Below are 22,757 nucleotides of genomic sequence, written 5' to 3'. Positions count from 1 at the left end.
AAAATTACAACAACAAAATTAACCCCTAAAAAAATGCACAGACAGCAAAAAAGTACAGCTATGCAACTGCCAGTGATTTATAGCGATCACTGGCAAGCTAGGGGTTAATGGCTCTGAAAATTAAATTAAATTAACTAAATGTTTCTGAAAAGAGCCTTTGGGTTTTTAAAAAATTACAACAACAAAATTAACCCCTAAAAAAATGCGCAGACAGCAAAAAAGTACAGCTATGCAACTGCCAGTGATTTATAGCGATCACTGGCAAGCTAGGGGTTAATGGCTCTGAAAATTAAATTAAATTAACTAAATGTTTCTGAAAAGAGCCTTTGGGTTTTTAAAAAATTACAACAACAAAATTATCCCCTAAAAAAATGCACAGACAGCAAAATGCAGCAAAAAAAAAGTGCACCTATGCTACTGCCAGTGATATATAGTGATCACTGGCAAGCTAGGGGTTAATGGCTTTGAAAAGAGCCTTTGGTTCTATATTTTCGTTTTTTTTTTAAATTTTTTAACTTTTATTTTACAAATATATAAGTGCCTCGACCCACCGAGGCACTTAGCACACAAGCAGAGCATCGGAAGCGTGTCCGATCGCTTCCGATGCTCTGAAACACTGCCGGGCTCCACGTGGAGCGAAACCGGAAGTGATCACTCGTGGGGGAGTGATCAATCCGGTCCCGGCACTCGGGAACAGTATTGCAGGATGCCTAGACCTCAAGGCAAGCCTGCAATACTGTTAGAGCAGCTGGAAGCGATTTTGATCGCTTCCAGTGCTCTGTTAAACCGACGACGTATGCCATACGTCCTCGGTCGTTAAGTGCTTTTTTTTTTGAGGACGTATGGCATACGTCGTCGGTCGTTAAGGGGTTAATGAACAAAAACATTTGCTAACAGCACCTAATAAAATAGTTACACAACAGACTGCATTATCATCAAACTATGTTTAATGAACAAAAACGTTTTTTTACTTGCATTTTTCTGCAATCAGTTCTCTGCATTGTTAGCATGTTAGATAATATTGGTTCTGCAGTGATTAATAAGCAGTTAGACACCCTCACCTCAAGCTGCTGGACAGGAAGATAATAGGGAAGTGCCTGCTAAATTTTGCTCAATAGATCTGGTCTGATCTGTGTACACAGATCAATTTAAGGCTGTTAAGTTGCATAACTTTGCTGTAAAACAAGCGGACAGCTCCACCTACTGGCTATTTTAATTTGTGCACTTTGCTTTCCAAAGCTTTTCAATAGCAGTCACATGACTGGAAAAAAAAGGTTGTTATTCTGAAATGGCGCAAATTGAACCGGCGTAAACCGAGGGCCACCTGTACGTGTGTGTGTATATGTATGCAGGTGGCGCTCGGTGTACGATGGTTCAATTTGCGCCGTTTCAGAATAACTCCCTTTTTTTTTGCTATTGAAAAGCATTGACTGCTATTGAAAGCATTAGCACATGCATACATTCAAATAGCCAGTAGGTGGAGCTGTCCGCTTGTGTTGCAGCAAACACATGCAAAGAAAAGCAAGCCAGACATGATCAATGGATCAGCTTTCAAAGGAACAAGATCTAGCAGCCACTTCCCTTAGCTGCAGACTCAATGCAGAGAACTGTTTGCAGAAAAGGGCAAGTAAAAAACGTTTTTGTTCATTAAACTTAGTTTGATGATGATACAGTCTGTTGTGTGATTAAACACAGGCAGGCTGAAATTAATCAGTGTATAACCAGACCTAAGCAATGCAGCCGTTTTTAAAGGAACAAGATCTAGCAGCCACTTCCCTTAGCTGCAGAAAAATGCAAGTAAAAAAAAACGTTTTTCTTCATTAAACTTAATTTGATGATGATACAGTCTGTTGTGTGATTATTTTGTTTTTGTTCATTAAACTTAGATTGATGATGATACAGTTTGTGTTTGTCTGATAATTTTATTAGGTGCGGTTTAGCAAATGTTTTTGTTTATTAAACTTAGTTTGATGATGATACAATCTATTTTTATTAGGTTAATAATGCTGTTTCACATTTAAAGTCTTCATTTCAAAGCTTTAAAAATAATGTATTAGGTGTTACTTATGACAATTTTGAGAGGGGCCTGGAACCTAACACCCTTATTTCCCATTCACTTACATTATAAACTGGGTTTCAATTTACAACCATTCCTTCTGGAACCTAACCCCGGCGTAAACTGAGGGCTACCTGCATTATGTATATAATATATGTATGTATATATATATATATATATATATGTGTGTGTGTATATATATATATATATATATATATATATATATATATATATATATATATATAAATAAGTTCCCATAGACCGCATAGCAAAGGCACTTTTCAGTGCCGTTTTCTTTTTTTCTAACACCCCACTCTCGCCAACTTTAGCCCCAAAATACTGCCTAGTGCAGTTATTTTAAAAAAAATAAAGATGCTGCTATCTTTACTTTTTAATAAAATACAGTACACTATATTTTGGGGGCATTTGGGTCACATTTATAAAATTGACCAGAGATCTGACCTCTGGTTATTTTTATAAGCGCTAATTGCTACCGCGATAATTTAGTGCTCCACTTGTATCTAGCCCATTATAAAAAAGTGCTAAGCTTAAATGTAATAAGTACCCAATCTAAAATGTATAGTGATATAAAATACAATGCACAAAGTATAAGTGTAACAAAACTCTCATATCATGCAGTGCTATTTTGCACTGGACTTGTCTCTCCTTCAGATAAAGAAATGAGAGAGATCTTGCAGTGCTAGAGAGTTCCGCCCTTTTTCTTTGAGAAGTTCAGCACCTGTGAGGTCTGCAATACAATTTATCTCCAAGCAGGAAAATCATCAGGCTCCCCTCTCTCTCTTTTTTGACTTTTTTTTTCAAATACTTTTATTTTCTGAAATCTCTTTATAAAGCACTGTGTGCAAAATATACAGCATGTAAGGTTATATGTCAGAACTAAATCAGAGAAATTTGTTATCTGCAATCTCATTTACACTGAAAATGATGTGGTTTTGCAGCATCAAAACCCCTCTAGCAAGGAATGACGGATTAGGATTAAATACCACACTTGCTAACCAATGAACTACTCCTATAGAGATAACCTGTAGCAAGTAATGAAAGATTAGGATTAGGATAACACACTTGCTAACTAATAAACTACTGATATAGAAATAATGTCTATGTTGCTAACACATTTTTCTGTCTGTCTCCATTTGTCTGTTTTGTAGTTGTGTCCAAATACTCAAAACATTTTGGATGCTGCATTTAAATTTGGGACGTCGTACACTTTATCGGTAAGTAAAAATACCTCCTTCCTCAAGTCATCATAAAAAAGATAGAATTCAGTATTTCAGGGGCATTGCCAGCTTCCAAATTATCAGAAGACTAAGACTAGTGGCAAAATACAGTGAACTGTGGACCTAAATATTGTCCTATATCTGAAATATGTTTTCCCCCATAACATATTATAACATTATTATTATGTAGTAGCTCATTAATAACGCATCTGAAACTATGAATAGGTAAGTCTGAGGCTTTTCTAATTAGATTGAAGCTTTGTCAGCTGACATCTTATATCTAATAATCCCCCCTTTTATTAGACTGTTAAAGGGACACAACACTAAAAAAATTCTGTTTGTGCCAAATGTATAACAGTTATTTGTTTTTGAAAAATGAATGTTCCTGTACTTAATAAAACCAGTTGCACAAAATGATGCTCTATTAATCTCACTTTAAATTTAAAATATGTTGTATACTGTATGTTCAAGTGCTGCTTATTTATACTCTTGATAAAAATTGTCACTAAAGTGATTAGTTACAAATGCTGCTTTTCTCAGCAATACACAGTGACATACAAACTTTAATAGATCTTATTTACTTTAAAAATTAGTCCTAATTAAATTTTCTTTCCAATGGCATGGAGAGTCCACAAATCCATTCCAATTACTAGTGGGAAATCAACTCTTGGCCAGCAGGAGGAGGCAAAGAACACCCCAGCAGAGCTGTTAAAGGGACAGTCTACACCAGAATTTTTATTATTTTAAAGGGATTATCTATCTTTTATTACCCATTCCCCAGTTTTGCATAACCAACACAGTTATAATAATATACTTTTAACCTCTGTGATTATCTTGTATCTAAGCCTCTGCAAACTGCCCCCTTTTTCAGTTCTTTTAACAGACTTGCAGTCTAGCCAATCAGTGCCTGCTCCCAGATAACTTCACGTGCACGAGCACAGTGTTATCTATATGAAATACGTGAACTAACACCCTCTAGTGGTGAAAAACTTAAAATGCAATCTGAAAAGAGGTGGGCTTCAAGGTCTAAAAAATTAGCATATGAACCTCCTAGGTTAAGCTTTCAACTAAGAATACCAAGAGAACAAAGCAAACTTGGTGATAAAAGTAAATTGGAAAATTATTTAAAATTACATGCTCTATCTGAATCATGAAAGTTTTTTTTGGCCTAGACTGTCCCTTTAAGTGTCACTCCCATTACCCATAATCCCCATTCATTCTTTGCCTTGTTCATCGGGAGGATGTGCGAAGATGGTGTCTGAAGATATTTAATCCTTTTTATGAGTACTTTTTCCTGCAAGCAAGGATTGGGGATATGCTGTATCCATGTAATTCTCTTTAGTAAGAGTAATGGTGGCTTTTAGCAGTTAGTAGGCGGTGAGGTGGTCCTTGCTTAAATTCTAACATCAATGCTACCCCATTTTATAGAGAACCAGGGTTGGTTACTCAGTTTTTCTTTTTCCACAGGTCCCTGACAGAAGTTGGTGAATCTGTCACACCTTAGAAGATGTTACTGGCTCTGCAGCTGGATCCACAGGTAAGTGCTTCCAGTGGAAAGGAACAACACTCTAGGGGTTAATTCCCCTGTGGATATTTCTTGGGGCACAAATTATCTCTATAGATAGAGATATTTTGCATAGAATGGATTATAGGGCACTGCATCTGCTATAGGGGTGATAACTTGTATAACTAATTATATGTTACAAGGCTGGCATGAGAGGGTTAATAATTTAAACAAAAAAGGTATAATAGTCTACACACTAATAGATTAGCTGCCGTTCCCAAAAATACTACTGAACTCCTCAGCAGATAGTGTGAATGTTAAAGAATGGATGTGCGGGAGGCGCTCTAGGAGTTAATATGCAGTTCTCAAATAAGTGAAAAGTATGATAAATATATGTAATAAGATATTATGAGGGAAATATTGGGTGGAATATTCAAAACTTATAATTTATTTCACAATACACATTTAAAAAACTGATTTTAAAAGACAGATTTAAAAAACTGACACCAGTGTCTTTTATGGGTATATAATGAATGCCAAAATACAATATATATATATATATATATATATATATATATATATATATATATATATATATATATATATATATATATATATATATATATATATATATATATATATATATATATATATATATATATGTGTGTGTGTGTGTTAAAAGTAAAGAATCATGTATTCTTAAGAGCTCGAGATATCTTAACATATAGTTTTAAAATTCTTGACACATAGTATTAAAAAAACATCTATCTAAAATGTATCTAAAACATTCCTAGATCATTCCTTGCAAGCATGAGTATTTAACCCCTGTAATGAATGTTATTCATTTAGCAGATCTGTAACTTTGTGAATTGGATATATTCATTAAGGGAATTGCAGATTTGTATAATTGAAGGCAAATGTATGAATCTAATCTCTGCTGGTAGATTCGTTATATTCAGAAGTCCGCAAAAGTTTTTTTCACAAATATATTTTTCCAAATAGATATTTCGTTTTTGTCTTTTTCAGAGTTATACTGTTCTGTTGTGACAATTAATTCTGTGCGGTTTTTGAAAATGTAAATGGATGTTTAATCTGAAATATTATCCCAGTCAGTGTATCAGATTGTTGGTGTCTTTCTTGAAATAACAGTTAGTTAATAGACACTTTGTATGTTACTTATATGTTAGCGTCTATCGTTAGAATGGTAGAAACAGTTCTTTATAATAACAATCGTACCTGCAGTATTTTCTTTGATCGCAGTCTTTGCAGTGAGCTCTCTAACGGCTAACCCCTCAGGCGTGATATGCCTAGGATTCCGTTCCGCTCCTTATCTCCTTCTTGTTTTTTTAGGTTAAAAGGATATTATTGCAGATATATGTTTACCGTTATAGATCTTTGAACATTAGGGTCGGTTTTCAGCAGTTTATTCCTTAGTAGAGGTTGATAGTGTGTGCACACATTCAATCCTGGTAAGTCTCATCAGGTGAATAATCCAGGTAAGTCAGGTGATCTACGCGTTTTCGGCGGGTTGCCTTTCTCAAGATACCTGACGTCATTAGGGTTCTCCTTTTATACACTTGTCAATTAGCATTTGAATTTAGTCTGTGGTTTTTTTTTTTCTTTCTTTCTTTCTTTCTTTCTTTCTTTCTTTCTTTCTTTCTTTCTTTCTTTCTTTCTTTCTTTCTTTCTTTCTTTCTTTCTTTCTTTCTTTCTTTCTTTCTTTCTTTCTTTCTTTCTTTCTTTCTTTCTTTCTTTCTTTCTTTCGTAGTTGCACATTGTTATAATGTTTTCAACCATGGGGGATATAGATATTCTATTATGAGCTTCTTATGTTATTATTACATAATCTTGTTAAGACAATAAAACATAGTATTTTTCAGAAATTTGTTAAGTGGCACAAAAAAATCTATATAAATACATAGGTAAAGTATTTAATAGTGTTTTAATTTTTTTATTTTTAAAAAATTGTTATTTCATTGCATTATTTGTTTTTTAACTAATTAAATATATTGTTCCCGAAAAATGGGATTACTATTCTTAATTTTTAACATTATATAGTGATTAAATAATCTTTAAATGTGAATAGGGATTGTAACTTTGGCCCCTTTTGTTCTTTACTCTTTTCTTTACTATTAAATTAGTGCTATTTGTTAACCTATTCTAATTGATGGTGCTTTATTTCAAAATGTATTTAAAGTGACAGAAGAATAAATACATAGATAAAGCATGTGTTTGATTTCTTACTCCATCATTATGGATTTCATTTTTAACTAGTAAATTATACTAATCCTAAACATTAAATAATATTGCTATCAATTTTTATTTAACATTATACGGTGAATGAATATTTTCTAAGTATGTTTGGGGAATGTGTTTCATGATACGAATTTATCTCTTTTCAGTGTGGATTTTTTTCAATCTAAGTATAGACTTCAATTTAAGCTTACATATTTTATTTTAGTTTTAAGGAATATATATTATTTATAGAATCTGATTAAGGTCCAGTTCTGAGTTTAGACCTTTAGGATAGAGTGTTATAAATGTATAAATTAGTTCCGCTTCAGCTTTTAGGAGTCTTTTTATTTTATCCATATTACCTCCTCTGGAGTTATTGTATATCTTCTTTATTCCCCAATATTTTAATGCTGTTGTATCTTTATAATGATGTTCCTTGAAAGGGTTAATAATTTATTCTGTGGGAGGGTGTACTTCGGTGCATATACATTTATGAGGACTCATTGTATTTCCGTCCGGATAGTTCAGTTAGATTGGGCCTTTTATTGTCTGTGGCGCAGTTTCTTTAGTCAGTGCGGTCACGTGACCTTTCCTCTACACTTTCTTTTTCGGCTTTCTCTGCACAGCCAAGTGAAGAGTGGAGTATTTGGCAGGCTGCTATAGGAGTTGTCTAATCCGGATTTCGCACATAGCTTGGTGATCGAGTCTACGATCCTTCAGCTAGTGAATAATTCTCTTCTGGTAAGTCCTCAGTAGAGCTGAGGGATAGAGGTGACAGTTTATTTTGTGAGAATTGTTTAGGAATCCAATTAATATTTTGCATATATATATATATATATATAATAGTTTGAGGTTATTCTTTTAAAAAGAAAAATAATTTCTTTTTTATTGGCTTTTATTTTTTGTGGGACCAATTGCCTAATTATGGACCCCGATACTAACGTCATTTGATAAATGTTTATACTGCCTGGAGGCTCAAATTATATTCCTCTTGTGCAGCTTTGCTCCTCATGTTTAAACAATATGCTTTTGTCTAAAAATTCCCTCTCAGAACCTAATGTCTCTCAGGATAATGTTGTCCGTGCCATTCCTCAGCTTTCCCCTCAAACGTCCCAAGCTTTAGCAGTTTCACATGCAGTGCCCTGTGGCTCCTCTTAACAAGTTCCTTGAGGGGGTTTATTTACCAGGAGATTTTGCTGCACAAATAACCTCTGCGGTTTCTGCAGCCTCATCAGCCTTTCCTATAGCTGGTAAGAGAAAGAGGAAATCTAAGAATATCTCATACAAAGAGTTCTGAATCCTCTAAGTCTGCGTTAGTCAGTCTCTCTGTTATCTGAGGAGGATCATTCCTCAGTTGCTTCTGAGGGCGACATTTCTGACTCTAAGACTTGGTAAGGCTTGTATGAGTATGTATATTTAAAGGCTAATCATAGCCTGGATTGTATGCCTGATGTAACAGCGTTTTGAAGCGCTGAGAAACGCATTGCAAATTACAAGGAGGGTTGCTAGCATTCCCTACCTTTTGGTTTAATAAATCTCTTTTAACTATTTTACTTCACATTGTGACCTTGCCTTACTTGCCTGCCAGTTACCCGTCACTCCCTTGGGGAGTTCCAGACTGCATCCTTTGCAGCACTAGTTTATTATTCTCTATCACGAAGACCCCGGTGTTTCAGGGTTTCTGTGTTCCAGTGTTCCTTTTTTTAGATTTTATCAGTGAGCTCGGTTGCTGTCAAATATCCAGCCTGCTTCTGTGAGTACCCTGACTAGGGATTCATATACTGATACTATCTGGTTATATTACTGGTACACACAGGCACCCTGCCCTGTCTATCTCCCTCCTCAGATTTGATGTCACCTTGTTCCTGTATCCAGGTTGACCATTGAGCTGTATTGCTGTCAAATATCCAGCCTGTGCCTAATAGCACTGTCTGAGTGCTCTTCATAAATGTGAGTACCCTGTATAGGGACCATTGATTGTGTTTATATGATTCAATTATTGGTACACACAGGCGCCTCTCTTGTTCTCTCCTAAATCCAAAAATTTATCTGCAAGAAACCAAAGATTTTCGGCAATCTACTACCCTGTTCGTTGTTTTCGCTGGTAAGTGTAAGGGTCAGAAGGCCACTTCTACTACTCTTTCTCTCTGGTTGAGAAGTGTTATCAATTTAGCTTATAAGACAGCTGGACAACAGCCTCCTGAGAGAATTACGGCTCATTCCACTTGGGCTGTCTCTTCTTCCTGGGCTTTCAAAAATGAAGCTTCTGTGGAGAAAATCTGCAAGACGGCCACTTGGTCCTCATTGCATACCTTTTCCTAATTCTACAAATTTGATACTTTTGTGTCGGCTGAGGCTTTCTTTGGGAGAAAGGTTCTTCAAGCGGTGTTCGCTTCTGTTTAGGTTCGCCTGTCTTGTTCTACCTCCCTTCCATTCTGTGTCCTCTAGCTTGGATATTGATTCCCACTAGTAATTGGAATGGATTTGTGGACTCTCCATGCCACTGGAAAGAAAACAAAATTTATGCCTACCTGATGCATTTCTTTCCTGGCGGCATGGAGAGTCCACAACCCGCCCTTAATTTGCGTTGACGGCTTTTTTTTAGATAAACCTCAGGCACCTCTATACCCTTGTGCCATCTTCTTTTTTCCATTTTCCTTTGGCCGAATGACTGGGGATTATGGGTAATGGCAGTGACACCTAACAGCTCTGCTGGGGTGTTCTTTGCCTCCTCCTGCTGGCCAGTAGTTGAATTCCCACTAATAATTGGAATGGATTCGTGGACACTCCATGCCAGGAAAGAAAGAAATTTATCAGGTAAGCATACATTTTTTCTTTCTATAAGAGAAACCGAAAACATATAGAGGTAGATTCTATTCCTGCTGAAAAGCTTATTGGCATTTTTTGCTAAAACAAAATATGTTAAAATATGTGTTTTGAATTTTTAAGATAAATTATTTGATATTTTATTTTAATTGGAATATAATCTAGAGAAAACAATACCTGTATGCTATTTTCAAGCTTATTAGTACATTATGGACAAATACTTAACCTGCACACGTAGGTCAGTATGGGATGCATTTTAAATCAGTTCCATAGTTCATACATACTTGATCAAGGGTGAGCTAAACTATATTCCACCTATTTAGCACTTTCAGAAGCCTGCAAGTAGGAGACTGCTAGTTAAAGGACATTGAATGCTAAATACATTTCATGCATCTCCCTCTAATTCTGAGTGTCCCCATTTTGGAACCTAGATTTCGCTGCAGGCACCTGAAGGATAGCTACTGCACGTGTGCAATCACTTTATCACTAGAATGAGGTGAAAACTAGATTTTAACAGGGCAGCCCAGAGGCAAAACTTTTTTTCACTTTCTGCAATGAGATTTTTTTAGTGAAACATTTTCTGCAGGTCATTTTTAAATAAAATTCAATTTTAAATTAGACAGTTACACTAAAGCACCACTTCAATTGTAATGTGTTAGTTAACTGGAGAATAAAGCAATATTTAAAGCTTTATATTATAGGGCAGTAGTTGAAAATTGCATTGCAAATTAGCTGCAGACATATTCGGAACTCCGCCCCCCACTGCAACTACTCGTACTGCTGTAAAGCTGAGCATCGTGCATGTCATTATATTTCATTACAGCTACAATTCATTGTGCTGCTCCTTGTTAATAAAAAAAAACATTTACTGCTGAAAAAACACGTTTAAAGAAACAGGTTGTTATATTTCTTTACAGCTCAAATTCATTGTGCTCCTTGTTAATAAACAAAACATTTACTGATGCAAACAAATGTTTAATGAAACAGGTTGTTATATCATCCAATAAAAATTCATCAAAATAATGTAAGTGATTCTTTCATATTTCTTTCTTTCTCTGCATATCCTTTGTTGAAAAATAAAATTCTCTGCATATCCTTTGTTGAAAATGATTGATTTAAATACTATAGTACACAAAGAAACATGTTTTAATTAATCAAATAATGTTAATGCTTCTTTGAGATTTCTTTTGTTCTCTGCATATCTTTTTTTGAAAAATGTCATTCTCTGCATATCCTTTGTTGACAATACTTTATTTAAAATACTCCAGTTCACGAACAAACAGTTTGCAATATTTATCCAATAAAGATTAATCAAATATTGTTAATGCTTTTTTCATATTTCTTTTATTCTCTGGATATCCTTTGTTGAAAAATGTCATACTCTGCATATCCTTTGTTGAAAATACTTTATTTCAATACTCCAGTATTAGATGATATAACAACCTGTTTCATTAAACATTTGTTTGCATCAGTAAATGTTTTGTTTATTAACAAGGAGCACAATGAATTTGAGCTGTAAAGAAATATAACAACCTGTTTCTTTAAACGTGTTTTTTCAGCAGTAAATGTTTTTTTTATTAACAAGGAGCAGCACAATGAATTGTAGCTGTAATGAAATATAATGACATGCACGATGCTCAGCTTTACAGCAGTACGAGTAGTTGCAGTGGGGGGCGGAGTTCCGAATATTGCCGATAATAATAAACAGGCTTTTCATGAGCGCGCCATTTGGGATAGAAAATCCCACGCATGCGCTATACAAAGGGCTTGTAAATTTCACAGGGCTAAATATTTCAGCAGTAACGTATGCGGCCAGGTATGTGATGACGCGGGCACTCATTCGCATTAGCTGAAATATGTGTGCAACAGCAGATGAAACGGAACACCTGTTCCCCCCTCTCTACTGAAGCCCGTGCCCAGGCTGGAAACATGTGTTTTGAATGTGTGCGCAGCGCTAGCTTGTTTTCATGTTTAGGAGGCCCTTGATGTGTGAGTGTATTAAGGCTGATTATTTTACCATTATCGTGTATTGTTCTTGTGGGAACGATACTGAAATGTAGTGCATTTCATTGCTTGTCTTCTGAGTTCACCTCAAGAACGTGTTTATTGTGGATATTAATTTCCCTAACCTTAACCATTTGGCTGCTGATGTTGTGAAATTAATATCCACAATGAACATGTTCTTGAGGTGAACTCAGAAGACAAGCAATGAAATGCACTACATTTCAGTATCGTTCCCACAAGAACTAACAATACACGATAATGGTAAAATAATCAGCCTTATTACACTCACACATCAAGGGCCTCCTAAACATGAAAACAAGCTAGCGCTGCGCACACATTCACAACACATGTTTCCAGCCTGGGCACGGGCTTCAGTAGAGAGGGGGGGGACCGGCCAAGTTTTAAGCAGTGCTTTGAATGATTTGATAATCACCAAATTAGACAGTGACACAACACCTAAACATGAAAATAAGCTAGCGCTGCGCACACATTCACAACACATGTTTCCAGCCTGGGCACGGGCTTCAGTAGAGAGTGGGGACCGGCTAATTTTAAGCAGTGCTTTGAATAATTTGCTGCCTGAGAGCGACTTGATAATCAACAAATTTTGACACAACACCGGGATGTGTGTGCTATGAGGCTGTGAATAAGTATATCCCTCAAGTAACCGTCGCTCTCTCAGGCTTCAAATTATTCAAAGCAGTGCTTAAAACTGAGCCTGTCCCCCCTCTCTACTGAAGCCCGCGCCCAGGCTGTAAACATGTGTTGTGAATGTGCGCACAGCGCTAGCTTATTTTCATGTTCTTTTCTCACCACACTACACTACTGTGAAAGCTTATACCCCTTCTGCTTGCCCATTGCCCTAATAAATGTAAAAAGAAAAACATGCCCTGCGCCCACAACTGCATGTCCTGGGTGAAATGAATTGCGCATCCCTGGCTGCACTTACCTCTCAGTCAAAGGAACAGAAGCCGTTCTGGCGGCTAAAAGTAATAGCAGCATCTAAAAAAAGTATCAATTTAAAGTATCAATTTCATGAGCATCAGCCATTAGCCAATAATTTAGTAAAGTAAAAGTAAAATGTAAAAATGTGCCGGTTGCACTGCAGAAAAATAAAAAAATTCCTGTTGAAGAAAATCCTGTGCTTAACATAACTGGCCATTCTTTCTGCAGGCAGGCTCCATTTTCTGTGATATTATCGCAGATCGCACTATGTTCTGCCTTGGGGCTGCTTTGTAGCAAATTCTTAAAGGTAAATTACCCCCTATAGCAACATTGCGTTACAAATACATAACAAATGGTATAAACAATGCACAGTTTATGTCAAGTTACCTAATAGATTTAAATTGTTTGCCGAAAGAAAATTAATACATTTATATCAAAACAGTATAATTCAAACATTTGATCTGTATCCTTCTTAGATCTAAAAAATCGATATTATAATACGTTTTTTTTAAAAACAGAGAATAATTCTGTGTCATTTGAAACATATCTTATATACAGATTTTTTTTATTCTATACTATTAGAAGTCATTATAGATAGAATTTCACCTCCTGGTCAGCAGGAGAAGGCAAAGAGCACCACAGCAGAGCTGCTATATATAGCTCTTCCCTCCCACTCCAGTCATTCTTTTTACCTCTTCCTATCACTAACGCAGGCAAAGTGAGGTGTTAGGTTAGATTCTTCAATCAAGAGTTTATTATTTTAAAGTGCTTCCAGAGTGTGCTGCTTTGGTCTAGGGTGTAGCCATAATCCATATGAGTCTCTACAGTAGAGCTTCTGTTATCTTTAAAGCAATGGGAACTGGTAGTATATAATTCTCACTGTGCCTCCCATACATTGTTGCTGTCCTTACACTGATCGTCTAAGCAAGTTTAACTCAGGCTTTATCATTTTTCAACAGGGCCATAGGAGGGAGAGGACCTCTTACACCTGTTGGGCTGTCCTGCTGTCGGACAGCATTAAAGGGACATTAAACACTAAATACATGCTAGATAGAATGATGCATTCAAAGAAAAGATTAGTCCATGACTAACATGTAGATGTATTTTTTAAAGTTTCATTAGTTGTTTAAAAAGTGACAAAATAAGTGTAAAGTTTTAGTGTCTATAAAACACTGGGAGCTGCCATGTTGTAACTTGTGTTACCTTCTCTGCTGTGGCCAATTAGGGACCGTTATAAATAGGTCACTAGAGTGTGCAGCCAATGGCTGTGTGGAATGTAACAGTGTTCTGCACTTCCATTTCTAACAGGAACTGAAAAGCTCACAATTTCAGAATGGAATTACAGGCAAAGAGGACAAAATAAATAATTAAAGTATATTGCAGAGTTGTTTTATATATACACTTTATCATTTTATATTACCATCTCAAAGTGTTTAATGTCCCTTTTAAGGAAGTGCTGCTTTATTTTTCTGGGGAGTTTTTCTCTCAGAGCAAAGTGGGCACTTGTGTTTTTATTTAAAGATTCTTTTAAAAGGCTCAGCTGTGGGACTTTTACTTATGGGACCAGGCTCTCTTTATTTGGAGGGTAATTTTTGACAGACTAGTACAGGCACTGGGGCTGGGAGAAAGCTGCTTATTTTTCTTGTGTCAGTTTAATTCAATAGTCGGGTTGTACTTAGTATAAAGCCCACGATGGACGAGGCTATGTTTTTCACGCGTCTGGGGTACGCTGCGCATTTAGTCTGTGTCAGGAGTTTCCGGTTTCACTGTGGAAGCGACTCTTTAAGACGGCAGGGAAATTGAGGTCGCGCCAGAACCGCATGGTCTGAAAGCAAGTGGTTGTTAGTGCTGGGATCGTTGTCTTCTATTCCTCTGGGGTTTTGCAGAGAGACTAGTGGCTAGGTGGGCGCCTCAGCGGAGCTGCTGAGGCGTAGAGGTGTTTGATATGTTTATTTTTTGCTTATTTTTGCCGGTGGTACGTTTATAAGCAATTTCAACAGGAAAAATTGTGTCTTTTTATTTCTTAAAGGCATAGTATCGTTTTCTCCAACATTGGTGTGTCCGGTCCACGGCGTCATCCATTACTTGTGGGAATATTCTCTTCCCCAACAGGAAATGGCAAAGAGCACAGCAAAAGCTGTCCATATAGCCCCTCCTCGGGCTCCGCCCCCCAGTCATTCTCTTTGCCGCTCTGAACAAGTAGCATCTCCACGGAGATGGTGAAGAGTATGTGGTGTTTAGTTGTAGTTTTTTATTCTTCTATCAAAAGTTTGTTATTTTGAAATAGTACTGGTATGTACTATTTACTCTGAAACAGAATGAGATGAAGAGTTCTGTTTAAAAGAGGAGTATGATTTTAGCAGCAGTAACTAAAATCAATTGCTGTTCCCACGCAGGACTGTTGAGCCCAGAGAACTTCAGTTGGGGGGAACAGTTTGCAGACTTTTCTGCTCAAGGTATGACTAGCTATTTTTCTAACAAGACTGTGTAATGCTGGAAGGCTGTCATTTTCCCTCATGGGGATCGGTAAGCCATTTTCTTAGACTCAGAAAGAATAAAGGGCTTATTATGGGCTATTAACTGGTGGACACTCTTAAGGGCTAAATCGATTGTTTATTTAAGTTATTATTTAAAGTTTGAAGTGGATTTCACACTTTTTATTATTTGGGGAACGTTTTTATCGCCAGGCACTAGTTAAGACACCTTCCCAGTCAGGAAGGGCCTTTCACTGTAGTAGGCAGAGCCTCATTTTCGTGCCATTATTGCGCAGTTTCTTTTGAGTGCAGTGCATGCAGCTGCATGTGAGAGGGTCTGGTATCCACTGAATACGTTCCTAGAAGGCTTGAATTGGTATCGTATACCCCCCTGGGATAGGTGAAGTCGCAACAAAGGCTGTGGCTGGGACTGTAGTGGGGTTAAATTGCAAACGGCTCCGGTTTCCGCATTTTAAGGGTTAACAGCTTGAAAATTGGGGTGCAATACTTTGAATGCATTAAGACACTGTGGTGAAAATTTGGTAAAGATTGGATAATTCCTTCATAGTTTTTCACATATTCAGTAATAAAGTGTGCCCTGTTTAACATTTAAAGAGACAGTAACCGTTTTGTTTAAAAACGTTTTTTGTGCTTTATTAACCAGTTTAAGCCTATTTAACATGTCTGTACCTTCAGATAGATCATGTTCTGTATGTATGGAGGCCAAGCTGGTTCCCCCTTCAAATGTATGTGATAATTGTGCCATGGCGTCCAAACAAAGTAAGGACAGTACTGTCACATTTAGTAAGGTTGCCCAGGATGATTCCTCAGATGAAGGAAGTAGGGATAGTTCTGCAGCCTCTCCTTCTGTGTCTATACCAGTTATGCCCGCGCAGGCGACCCCTAGTACTTCTAGCGCGCCAATGCTTGTTACTATGCAACAATTGACGGCAGTAATGGATAACTCCATAGCTAATATTTTATCCAAAATGCCAGCATTTCAGAGACAGCGCGATTGCTCTGTTTTAAACACTGTAGAGCAGGAGGACGCTGATGATAATTTATCTGTCATACCCTCACACCAGTCTGAAGTGGCAGTGAGGGAGGGTTTGTCAGATGGAGAAATTTCTGATACAGGAAGAATTTCTCAGCAGGCAGAACCTGATGTTGTGACATTTAAATTTAAATTAGAGCATCTCCGCGCATTACTTAAGGAGGTGCTATCTACTCTGGATGATTGTGACAGTCTGGTCATCCCAGAAAAATTGTGCAAGATGGACAAGTTCCTAGAGGTCCCGGTGCACCCTGATGCCTTTCCGATACCTAAAAGGGTGGCGGACATAGTGAATAAGGAGTGGGAGAAGCCAGGCATACCTTTTGTCCCTCCTCCTATATTTAAGAAATTGTTCCCCATGATCGACCCCAGGAAGGACACATGGCAAACAGTCCCTAAGGTCGAGGGGGCGGTTTCTACACTAGCCAAACGCACGATCATTCCCATTGAGGACAATTGTGCTTTCAAAGATCCTATGGATAAAAAATTGGAGGGTTTGCTTAAAAAGATTTTTGTACAGCAAGGTTACCTCCTTCAACCTATTTCGTGCATTATTCCTGTCACTACAGCGGCGTGGTTCTGGTTCGAGGAACTGGAAAAGTCGCTCAGTAGGGAGACTCCATATGAGGAGGTCATGGACAGAATTCACGCACTTAAGTTAGCTAATTCCTTTATTTTAGACGCCACTTTGCAGTTAGCGAGATTAGCGGTGAAAAATTCAGGGTTTGCAATTGTGGCGCGTAGAGCGCTCTGGCTAAAGTCTTGGTCGGCGGATGTATCTTCCAAGACAAAATTGCTTAATATCCCTTTCAAAGGTAAGACCCTTTTTGGGCCAGAATTGAAAGAAATTATTTCAGACATCACTGGGGGAAAGGGCCATGCCCTCCCACAAGATAGGCCTTTCAAGGCTAAGAATAAGTCCAATTTTCGTTCCTTTCGCAATTTCAGGAACGGACCGGCTTCCAACTCTGCAGCCTCTAGACAAGAGGGTAACGCTTCCCAGACTAAACCAGCTTGGAAACCAATGCAAGGCTGGGACAAGGGTAAACAGGCCAAGAAGCCTGCTGCTGCTACCAAAACAGCATGAAGGGGTAGCCCCCGATCCGGGACCGGATCTAGTAGGGGGCAGACTCTCTCTCTTTGCTCAGGCTTGGGCAAGAGATGTTCAGGATCCCTGGGCACTAGAAATAGTCTCTCAGGGTTATCTTCTAGAATTCAAGGAACTACCCCCAAGGGGAAGGTTCCACATTTCTCACTTATCTTCAAACCAAATAAAGAGACAGGCATTCTTACATTGTGTAGAAGACCTGTTAAAGATGGGAGTGATACACCCAGTTCCAACTGTGGAACAAGGTCAGGGGTTTTACTCAAATCTGTTTGTAGTTCCCAAAAAAGAGGGAACTTTCAGACCAATTCTGGATTTAAAAATTCTAAACAAATTTCTCAGAGTTCCATCATTCAAAATGGAAACCATTCGAACAATTTTACCTACAATCAAGGAGGGTCAATATATGACTACAGTGGATTTAAAGGATGCGTATCTACATATTCCTACCCACAAAGATCATCATCAGTTCCTAAGGTTCGCCTTTCTGGACAAACATTATCAGTTCGTGGCTCTCCCATTCGGACTAGCCACTGCTCCCAGAATTTTCACAAAGGTGCTCGGGTCCCTTCTAGCGGTTCTAAGACCAAGGGGCATTGCAGTGGCACCTTATCTGGACGACATTCTAATTCAAGCGTCGTCTCTTTCCAAGGCAAAGGCTCATACAGACATTGTTCTAGCCTTTCTCAGATCTCACGGGTGGAAGGTGAACGTAGAAAAGAGTTCCCTGTCTCCGTCGACAAGAGTTCCCTTTTTGGGAACAATAATAGATTCTTTAGAAATGAAGATCTTCTTGACAGAAGTCAGAAAGTCAAAGCTTCTAAACGCTTGTCAAGTTCTTCTCTCTATTCTGCAGCCTTCCATAGCTCAGTGCATGGAAGTAGTAGGGTTGATGGTTGCAGCAATGGACATAGTTCCTTTTGCTCGAATTCATCTAAGACCATTACAACTGTGCATGCTCAAGCAGTGGAATGGGGACTATACAGACTTGTCTCCAAAGATTCAAGTAGACCAGATAACCAGAGACTCACTCCGTTGGTGGTTGTCCCAGGATCACCTATCTCAGGGAATGAGTTTCCGCAGACCAGAGTGGGTCATTGTCACGACCGACGCCAGTCTATTAGGCTGGGGCGCGGTCTGGAATTCCCTGAAAGCTCAGGGTTTATGGTCTCGGGAAGAGTCTCTTCTCCCGATCAACATCCTGGAACTGAGAGTGATATTCAATGCTCTCCGGGCTTGGCCTCAACTAGCGAAGGCCGGATTCATAAGATTCCAGTCAGACAACATGACGACTGTAGCTTACATCAACCATCAGGGGGGAATAAGGAGTTCCTTGGCGATGAGAGAGGTATCCAAAATCATCAAATGGGCGGAGGATCACTCCTGCCACCTATCTGCAATCCACATCCCAGGAGTAGACAACTGGGAGGCGGATTATCTGAGTCGTCAGACTTTCCATCCGGGGGAGTGGGAACTCCACCCGGAGGTGTTTGCCCAGTTGACTCAATTATGGGGCATTCCAGACATGGATCTGATGATGTCCCGTCAGAACTTCAAGGTTCCTTGCTACGGGTCCAGATCCAGGGATCCCAAGGCGACTCTAGTGGATGCATTAGTGGCGCCTTGGTCGTTCAACCTAGCTTATGCGTTTCCACCGTTCCCTCTCCTTCCCAGGCTTGTAGCCAGGATCAAACAGGAGAAGGCCTCAGTGATTCTGATAGCTCCTGCGTGGCCGCGCAGGACTTGGTATGCAGACCTGGTGAATATGTCATCGGCTCCACCATGGAAGCTACCTTTGAGACAGGATCTTCTAGTACAAGGTCCATTCGAACATCCAAATCTAGTTTCTCTGCAGCTGACTGCTTGGAAATTGAACGTTTGATTTTATCCAAGCGTGGGTTTTCAGATTCAGTGATAGATACTCTGGTCCAAGCCAGAAAACCTGTGACTAGAAAGATTTACCATAAAATATGGAAAAGATATATCTGTTGGTGTGAATCCAAGGGATTCTCCTGGAGTAAGATTAAAATTCCTAAGATCCTCTCCTTTCTCCAAGAAGGTTTGAATAAGGGATTGTCAGCGAGTTCTCTAAAAGGACAGATTTCTGCTTTATCTGTCTTGTTACACAAACGACTGGCAGCTGTGCCAGATGTACAAGCTTTTGTACAGGCTTTGGTCAGAATCAAGCCTGTTTACAGACCCTTGACTCCTCCTTGGAGTCTAAATTTAGTTCTTTCAGTTCTTCAAGGGGTTCTGTTTGAACCCTTACATTCCATAGATATCAAGTTACTATCTTGGAAGGTTCTGTTTTTGGTTGCTATTTCTTCTGCAAGAAGAGTTTCGGAATTATCTGCTTTGCAGTGTAATACACCCTATCTGGTGTTCCATTCAGATAAGGTCGTTTTGCGTACTAAGCCTGGTTTTCTTCCGAAGGTTGTTTCCAACAGGAATATTAACCAGGAAATAGTTGTTCCTTCTCTGTGTCCGAATCCAGTTTCAAAGAAGGAACGTTTGTTACACAATTTAGATGTAGTTCGTGCTTTAAAGTTCTATTTAGAAGCAACTAAAGATTTTAGACAAACCTCATCTTTGTTTGTCGTTTACTCTACTCTGGTAAGAGGAGAGGACAAAAAGCTACGGCTACCTCTCTTTCTTTCTGGATGAAAAGCATTTTCCGATTGGCTTATGAGACTGCCGGACGGCAGCCTCCTGAACGAGTCACAGCTCACTCCACTAGAGCTGTGGCTTCCACATGGGCCTTCAAGAACGAGGCTTCTGTTGATCAGATATGTAAGGCAGCGACTTGGTCTTCTCTGCACACTTTTGCCAAATTTTACAAATTTGATACTTTTGCTTCTTCGGAGGCTGTTTTTGGGAGAAAGGTTTTGCAAGCCGTGGTGCCTTCTGTTCAGGTAACCTGATTTGCTCCCTCCCTTCATCCGTGTCCTAAAGCTTTGGTATTGGTTCCCACAAGTAATGGATGACGCTGTGGACCGGACACACCAATGTTGGAGAAAACAGAATTTATGCTTACCTGATAAATTACTTTCTCCAACGGTGTGTCCGGTCCACGGCCCGCCCTGGTTTTTTAATCGGGTTTGAAAAATTTCTTTCTCTATATACTACAGTCACCACGGCACCCTATGGTTTCTCCTTTTTTCTCCTAACCGTCGGTCGAATGACTGGGGGGCGGAGCCCGAGGAGGGGCTATATGGACAGCTTTTGCTGTGCTCTTTGCCATTTCCTGTTGGGGAAGAGAATATTCCCACAAGTAATGGATGACGCCGTGGACCGGACACGCCGTTGGAGAAAGTAATTTATCAGGTAAGCATAAATTCTGTTTTTTTTATCTACAGTTATTTCAATCAGTAATCTGCATAACTTTTTGTTTGTCCTGTTGCATAATTTTTTTCTTTTAACATTAAAAACGTTTTTGAATTCTTAAAGAGTCAGTAACGGTATTTTTTGTTTCTATAGAAAAAAAAAGAAAATATATAATAATGGATATTGAAGCTGTGCAGAATGTTACCTGCTCCATGTGTTTGAATGCTAATGTGGAACCACCAATCCCTTTCTGCTCTTCATGTATTGAAAGGGCGTTGAGATATAAAGAAAAGATTTTTCATGAGCAAAATTTTTCAAAGGCAGATGCCTCTCAGAAGTCTAATGCTGAGATTCAGAGTATGCCGCAGTTTTCTCCCCAAGCATCCCAAGATTTAACGCCCACACAAGCAGTGCCCTGTACTTCTACTCCAGTGATTGCTGGAATTACCTTAAAAGACATAGCTACAGTTATGTCTTCCACAATTTGTGATGCGTTTTCTGCTTTTCCTATGCTTCAAGGCAAGCATAAGAGGAAGGACAACCACTTAGTAAATGAGGTTTCTGATACTATGGTGGCAATCTTGGAGGTACCCTCCCAGGCAACTGAGTTGGAGGGTATGGAGGTTCTATCAGAAGGCAAAGTTTCAGACTCAGAAGGTTCAATACCTTTGACTGATTCAGAGGTTGTTTCTTTCAGGTTCAAACTAGAACTCCTCCGTCTGTTGCTCAGGGAGGTTTTAGTTACTTTAGATGACTGTGATTCTACAGTAGTGGTCGCTCCAGCGAAGTCGAGTAAGTTGGATAGATATTTTGAAGTTCCCTCTTACTCATGCGTTTTTCCAGTACCGAAGCGAACTTCGGAGATTATTTCCAAGGAATGGGAGAGACCAGGTATTCCCTTTTCTCCATCTCCTATTTTCAAGAAAATGTTTCCTATAGCGGACAATGTCAGAGAAACTTGGCAGACGGTGCCTAAGGTGGAAGGATCTATTTCCACTCTAGCCAAGCGAACTACTATTCCCATTGAGGATAGTTGTGCTTTTAAAGATCCTATGGACAAGAAATTGGAGGGTCTACTTAAAAAGATTTATGTTCACCAGGGTCTGCTATTGCAGCCGGCTGCGTGCATTGCTACGGTCACTAGTGCAGCAGCTTATTGGTTTGATGCTTTGTCTGAGTCTCTCAGAACTGAAACCTCTTTAGAAGAGATCCAAGATAGGATTAAAACTCTGAAGTTGGCTAATGCCTTTATTACAGATGCTTCTCTGCAAATTACTAAATTAGCAGCTAAAAGTTCAGGGTTTTCTATTCATGCCCGCAGAGCTTTATGGTTAAAACCTTGGTCTGCGGACTTGTCATCCAAGTCTAAGCTTCTGGCTATTCCTTACAAAGGAAAGACCTTGTTTCCAAACAAGAGGGGAGCTATTCGCAATCTAAGCCTACTTGGAGACCCAACCAGCCTTGGAACAAGGGTAAACAGTCCAAGAAGCCTGCTGCTGACTCCAAAACAGCGGGACCGGATTTGGTGGGGGCAGACTTTCTTTCTTCGTTCAGGCTTGGGTGCGAGACATTCAGGATCCCTGGGCTATAGAGAGAGTGTCCCAGGGATACAAACTGGAGTTCAAGAATTTTACTCCCAGAGGAAGATTTCTTCTTTCAAGATTATCTGCAAACCAGATAAAAGAGGCATTCTTACATTGTGTAAGATAACTCTCCTCTCTGGGAGTTATTGTTACCATTCCAGCACTGGAACAGGGGCAGGGGTTTTATTCAAATCTGTTTGTAGTTCCCAAAAATGAGGGAACCTTCAGACCTATATTAGATCTCAAGAGTCTAAACAAGTTTCTCAGAGTTCCATCATTCAAGATGGAAACTATTCGGACCATTCTTCCATTGATCCAGGAGGGTTAATTTATGACAACAGTGGATTTGAAGGATGCATACCTTCATGTTCCTATCCACAGAGATCATCACAAGTTTCTAAGGTTTGCT

At 38.8% G+C, this 22,757-nt stretch overlaps 1 protein-coding gene across 1 annotated transcript in view; it reads left to right on the top strand.

The window, feature by feature from the left end:
• The window catches only part of LOC128648430 (meckelin), a gene marked incomplete in the record, with an annotated part of 154,538 nt that overhangs the window by 46,577 nt on the left and 85,204 nt on the right, over positions 1-22,757 (top strand). The window contains 1 exon segment of the mRNA XM_053701093.1: positions 3,226-3,291. Coding sequence (XP_053557068.1) covers positions 3,226-3,291 — 66 coding nt within the window.

This window comes from Bombina bombina, chromosome 1 (genome assembly GCF_027579735.1).
Source record: "Bombina bombina isolate aBomBom1 chromosome 1, aBomBom1.pri, whole genome shotgun sequence".
NCBI classification, from domain to species: domain Eukaryota; kingdom Metazoa; phylum Chordata; class Amphibia; order Anura; family Bombinatoridae; genus Bombina; species Bombina bombina.
Note: the sequence above shows the minus strand (reverse complement) of the source record. Positions and strands in the feature narration are given on the sequence as shown.